Genomic DNA, 5,634 nt, shown 5'->3' with positions numbered 1-5,634 from the left:
GAGAGGTAATATACTGAGATCTCAAGACAGAAATCACAATGGGAAAGGCATTTCGATGAAGATTTACCTTTCTCCGGTTAACAGGGATGAATGTTCTAGATCCTTAAGAGAACGACACTGGGTTTGGAAACTCAGAGTATTTATTATAAATTTTTTCAGCATTACAGTAATGGAGAAAACAGAATTCGTGTTTATTTTGGGAAACAAAATATAAATGATTCTTCACAGATATAATTGTTCTGCAAACAGCACTACATGGTGCTAAGCTCAACATCATCGTATCCAAGGTCTTCCCCTTGCCCGTGGACCACTGAGGAAGCTTTCCCGTCCACTTGGGGGTAAGCAGCTTTGCTAGGAGACTCCAGAGAGTCACCTGAAACAAGAAGGACAGTTCTGGTTACAGCAGTGACACAAAGACAGGACGGAGGCCCTTGGTGGAAGGACAGACTAGTACAGAGAGGTCCCAAGTATCTGTGGACACTCCGTGCTTGTCTGAAAGACTAGAACCACCACATACTGCTCGGGTGCTCTGTGCAAAGCCTAGTGCTGATCGTGACCGTTGGTAAGAAGATCAGCCAGTAATGAGAAAGCCTGGGAGAGAGATGGACATTCTTCTTCAATACTACTCTAAACTGAAGAATCAAGGCAAAAATCCCTTCTCTAGATACCCTAGTATCTCACTAAACAGACAGTAAACAGACAATCCTTACCTCAAACTACTCATGAGAATCTCATAGGTCCTTGGTCAGATGCCAGGCAAGGCCTCTCATGTTATATATAGTCCCTTGCTCCTCAAGGACCATTTAGTGATACCTCAGCATGAGTCCTGGTCAAGGGCAATGCTACTCTTTCTCTGTCCATTCATATACTGAGAAGTAATTATCTTTTTGTTTCCTTTTAGTTGCGAGACTTTCAGACTTGAACTGAGGCCACTGTACATTTTACAATAAAACTGGGCAATGTCACCTACTCTCTAGGTCAGAAAACTAGCTCAGGCATTCAATGTTTTTGCTGTTAAAGAGATTTCCCAGGTAAGTTCTCATGATCTTAAAAAGTCTCCTATTTATTGGCAGAACGCATGTCCCATTAGGGCGTAAAATACATGAAGAAAAGCTCCACATCTCATTATGCAGACCACTCCCATTGAGGGGATGGTAGGTATGGAACGGAGGGCACAATGGGACCATGTGAAGAAGCGATAAATGGCTACAAAATTCAAAGCCATGGAACAGTCCATCTCTGGATGTAGGAAGTTAAGCAGATCGTGACAGAGCAGGAAACACAAATGAGCACTGGACAGTCCAAACTGACTGTCCTTCTGATGAAATAGTAAGACTCTGGAGCAGAGCGCTCCACTCACCTGCCTGGGAATACCTAGCATAAACTCTTTCCTCCGGGAGAAATTGTTTGTCACTCATTGCTGGGGTAGGAGAAGTTTCAGGAAAAGGCACCTCGTCAGTGTCATCATAACCATTTTCAGAGGCATCAGCAGGGCTTCCTGGAGGTTCTGAAAGCAGGCAAGGATGTCAGGTGGAACAGCTAATAATTGCTGGCCTAAGCGGTATGCTCAATTTCTTCTAATACAGAGATCCTAGCTGGTCCATACAGGCCCCAGATTTCAAAGGCATTCCAAAGGCACATATTTGATCTCAATATATTAGAATGTATTTAGACTAAATATGCTTTTCTACAATGGTCTTTCATACCTAAATATATAATAAAAGTTATTGTATTATGATTTTCAACATACAGTAAAAGAGTTGTAACCCATAGTATGTACACACCAGTGACTGAGGGAGGGTGAACTTGAGGTTGCTCACTACCTTCTGAGGCTATGAGAGACACACAGTTCTCAGAGGGACAGCCAGGTGGGTATCTATCATGCAGAGACAGGAGAACCCACCAATCCCAGTCACGGAGGTCTGACTTTAAATCCCCTCCAGTGCTCTGATGACCTCAGGATCCCATTTTGACAAAGCCCTTCTGGACATACCCCATCCATCCCAAGAGCTAACCAGCTCTACTTCCTGGGGAAAACTCAGGGAAAAGTTTCCGGTCTTATAAAAACAAGCCCCAATCCGTAGTTTGAGTCAATTCAGACCCAGTGACCTCGTAGCACAGTGTAGAATGGTCCCCAAGGTTTCAAAGCTGCTCTCTTTATGGGAGCAGATTGCTGCCGAGCAGCTGGTCCCTTTGAGCCGCTTACCTTGGGGGTAGCAGTTGGATGTTTAAACACGGCATCACCAGGTCCCTGGCTTTAGATCTGAGGCCCCATACCCATGTCAGTATGAGCTCCTCATGGTTGATCAGTGTAACACTACGTGCTCCATTTATTCCAGGGCTTTATTACATCAACTTCTCCCTTATCTCAATATACATCTAAACCACCAAATAATCCAAATATCACACTACCTCAGGTTCGAAAGCATATTTTCCAGTGTTCTCTCATCTGGAATATTAGAGATTGCTCGTTCTAAGTGTTATTTTAAAAACATAGCCTCTGAGTTGATACCCACACAATAAATGCACGTCTGTACTTGAATAGAAGTAGTTGTGGACACAGAAGCTGAGCTAGAGTTTTCCCCTCCTGGGGTCACAGAGCAGGCAGGGAATAAGGCGTTGTTGCACCAGAGATAAGAGACCCTTTCCATCCCAAGCACGGAAGAAATCTTTGGATGGGATTCTTCTTCCACAACCCAACCATCCAAAGACGATCTGTTCCTATTACCTGGAGCAGATTCAGGATCTTCTTCCTCCTCATTGTCCCCAGTGTAGTATGGCAGCTTAGTCATTGAGTCATCAGACATGTTTTCTAGTAGGGAAAAAAATCACAGACAACAAGCAAAACTTTTCCTACAGAAGGAGGTTTAATGTCAAGTTTCAGAAGAAATCTTGAGTCTTTAGACGAGCAGAGACAGGGGTGGTGTTCCTGCCTGAAAACAATGCTGCCATGTACTGCTAGAGGCTGTGTGCTTCCTGAAGAGCCCCACCGCGATAGCCAGCACGCGGACAGAAGGGAGGACAGGATACACACCTGAGAGCTCCAAAAGCTTCCCCTTTTCTGGGTTGACAAGGTAGTCAATGTCCTCATACAAGGCCTCCTCAAGAGCATCTTCAAACGCGTGTGAGTCTGCGGAAAGCAATGAGAGCTCAGAGACAGCCTCTAGATGGTGCACTTATTAACGGGCAAAGCCTTCTGTTGTTCCCAATGCTCACCCTTGGAGAAACCCCCTGGACTGTCAGGCACAGTCTTCAGCCTGCGCCCTTTTGGGTTAAAACTAGGTCCTGCATCTTGGTCTGATAGTCAAACTCCACTGAAAAGAGTTACTCTTTCTGAGAGTTTCCACACTGACCAGGACCACGGATTTAATGATGCAGACCCTGGAGTCTATTGTACAGAAGGTGGAGTTTTTCCAGATGACCAGAATAAAGACTAAAACGTGTGCATTTCCCTTGATCTCACAAGTGGCCCAACACATTGCTCCCATTCTTTCCGGTTCCTTTGGAATCCCTGAGCCCCACCTCGGTGCTCTGCTCTCCGTCTGTGCAGCTGCGTTCCCAGGATGATGAAGACCAGGAAGAGAAGAGCCCCTAGGATGACACAGAGGACCCAAGGCAGGGAGAAGATGCCAGAGTCCCGGGGGGAGGGTGCAATGTTGCCTGGGGAGAGACAAGGGGCCTTCAGACTTTAGAGAGGATCTGAAGTTCAGTAGCTTTCCTGAACTCAGCCTCTCTTTCGTCCTTGGAACCAGGAGAGTGTCAGCTCAGGTCACACAGCTCTTGTCCCTCAAGATGTGCCTGACCTAGAAGGGGCTCTCAATGTGTCACCTGGGTTCTGAATGTGGTCCTAAGGGTTCTTTACATGCCGGTGAACATTAGGATCCCCGTCTTGTCATAACAGGGCAATTAATACCTGACAATGTCTAATTGTGCCTATCCTTAAATATCTGGATGTCTTCTCTATCACACATTTGGAGCCTAAGAAACACTTACCTTTAGTGGTGGAAGGAGATGCTGTCCTCTCTCCTGGAATGAAGAGAAAGAAAATGGGAACACTGGGGAAGCCACCATGTCACACCTATTATCATGTAATATTCTCTCAGTTCTCAGGAGACAACATATCCCTGTCTGTAAAGCCAGAGCACAGGCCAGCAGGTGTGCCCAGGAAGTGCTTCTGGATACAAATTCAGTCTCCTTTCAACCTTTGCTATTGCTCCCAACTCCTGCACTCACCTGAGCACCTCACTCCAGCATCCTCTTCATGCTTGCAGTTACTAGGCCCCCAGGGCTGAGCTGCACAGGCCCACAGGGAGGACTCCCTGCCCCTGCACTGCACATTATCCAGCCAGATGCTCCCATTTCCTGGACCAAAGGCAGCCCCGTGCAGAGCTTCCAGGGCAGAGCCACAGCCCAGCTGCTGACACACCACCTGGGCCTCTGCCAGGCTCCAGGAGTCATCACACACGGTGCCCCAGGAGCCACTGTGCCAGATCTCCACTCTTCCTGAGCACTGGGTGTCTCCTCCCCTGAGGCGGAGCTTCTCTCTGTCTGGAAGCAGCAACAGTTCCATTACTGACCATTTGGGAGGCAGTGAGAACCAGTGAGAGGTGTGAGCAGTGAACTACCTGTGCACGGAGTAGTGGTCGGGCAGCTCTTGGGTTTCTTTCCTGAAGAAATAGACAACAGGGAAGAACTGGGTTAGAGAGAGCTGAGGACTGGACAGAAGTTCAAATCAGTACTAGGTTTGAGTCTTTCAGGACAGGACATCCTAGGTCTCACTGAGCATAAAGGGAAAGGCAATTCACGAGCTTAGTGAAATCAGAAGCTTCATATCCCCTCCAATAGATGAACAAGAGGGACATAAAGTGATGCGTTATGTTTCTTCTTTAGTATATAGTATCATTAAGAATACGTGATTGGGGCTAATGGTCAAACTCTTGATTGTGAGCCCACACCTTTCTATTTTGAATCAGAGGTGCCTTGGGAGAGAGACCTAGGGACCTGCTTCTGAAAAGACACAGCATGTCCACCCCCAGGAGCAGCTCTCCTTAGTACACAGTGCGTTGCTTTGAGTAGGAATCAACTCATTGATAAGGAACAATGACAATGATCCCAAGAAGCAAAATAGAAACTTTTGGACCCTAGTTAGCTTCATTGATAAGGTGAGAATTAAGGACATTTTGTATTTTTTACAGAAATTGGTGAGGGGCATGGCCATGACCAATTCTTCTACTCCCAATAATCCTGTGCTTTCTTGCCTGAGATAGGACGAGGTTTGTGAATGTTGGTCAGGGTGTGCTTCAGAGGGATGGATATCTTTCCCCTCTCATACTGTAATACTCTGGGATGCTGAAAATGTCTGTAAGTTTGTTGTAGTGTGGGGACTTATTCTGTGTTGCTATAATACTGGAAGCTATGCTGTAGGCATTTCAAATACCAGCGAGGTTTCTTACAGTGAACAGACTAAGCTAGCAGACTAAGAACAGGCTAGGAAGAAGGAAGAGGTGGTATACATCTAAAATAGTAGCCACTGAAAACCGTATGAATAGCAATAGAACATTGTCTGATATTGGGCTGGTTAAAAGATTTTACTTAGGTTAAAAGATACTCACAATATGACTGAAGAAAGGCTGC

The 5,634-nt window shown here is 46.1% G+C and overlaps 1 protein-coding gene across 1 annotated transcript in view; it reads right to left on the bottom strand.

Annotated features, from left to right (window-relative positions):
* Nucleotides 1-251: 251 nt before the first annotated feature.
* Nucleotides 252-5,634, bottom strand: part of LOC105979104 (antigen WC1.1-like) — a 74,297-nt gene continuing 68,914 nt past the window's right edge. The window contains exons 5-12 of the mRNA XM_045295995.1: nucleotides 4,626-4,667; nucleotides 4,234-4,548; nucleotides 3,994-4,026; nucleotides 3,523-3,660; nucleotides 3,035-3,130; nucleotides 2,729-2,812; nucleotides 1,361-1,507; nucleotides 252-373 (exon numbers count right to left, since the gene is read on the bottom strand). Coding sequence (XP_045151930.1) covers nucleotides 252-373; nucleotides 1,361-1,507; nucleotides 2,729-2,812; nucleotides 3,035-3,130; nucleotides 3,523-3,660; nucleotides 3,994-4,026; nucleotides 4,234-4,548; nucleotides 4,626-4,667 — 977 coding nt within the window. The remainder of the gene's footprint in view (nucleotides 374-1,360; nucleotides 1,508-2,728; nucleotides 2,813-3,034; nucleotides 3,131-3,522; nucleotides 3,661-3,993; nucleotides 4,027-4,233; nucleotides 4,549-4,625; nucleotides 4,668-5,634) is intronic.

Source organism: Echinops telfairi, unplaced genomic scaffold, assembly GCF_000313985.2.
Source record: "Echinops telfairi isolate 266 unplaced genomic scaffold, ASM31398v2 ScPeMD7_7356;HRSCAF=8355, whole genome shotgun sequence".
In the NCBI taxonomy this organism is placed as follows: Eukaryota; Metazoa; Chordata; class Mammalia; order Afrosoricida; family Tenrecidae; genus Echinops; species Echinops telfairi.
The sequence above is the reverse complement of the archived record's forward strand: the minus strand, read 5'-3'. Positions and strand labels throughout refer to the sequence as shown.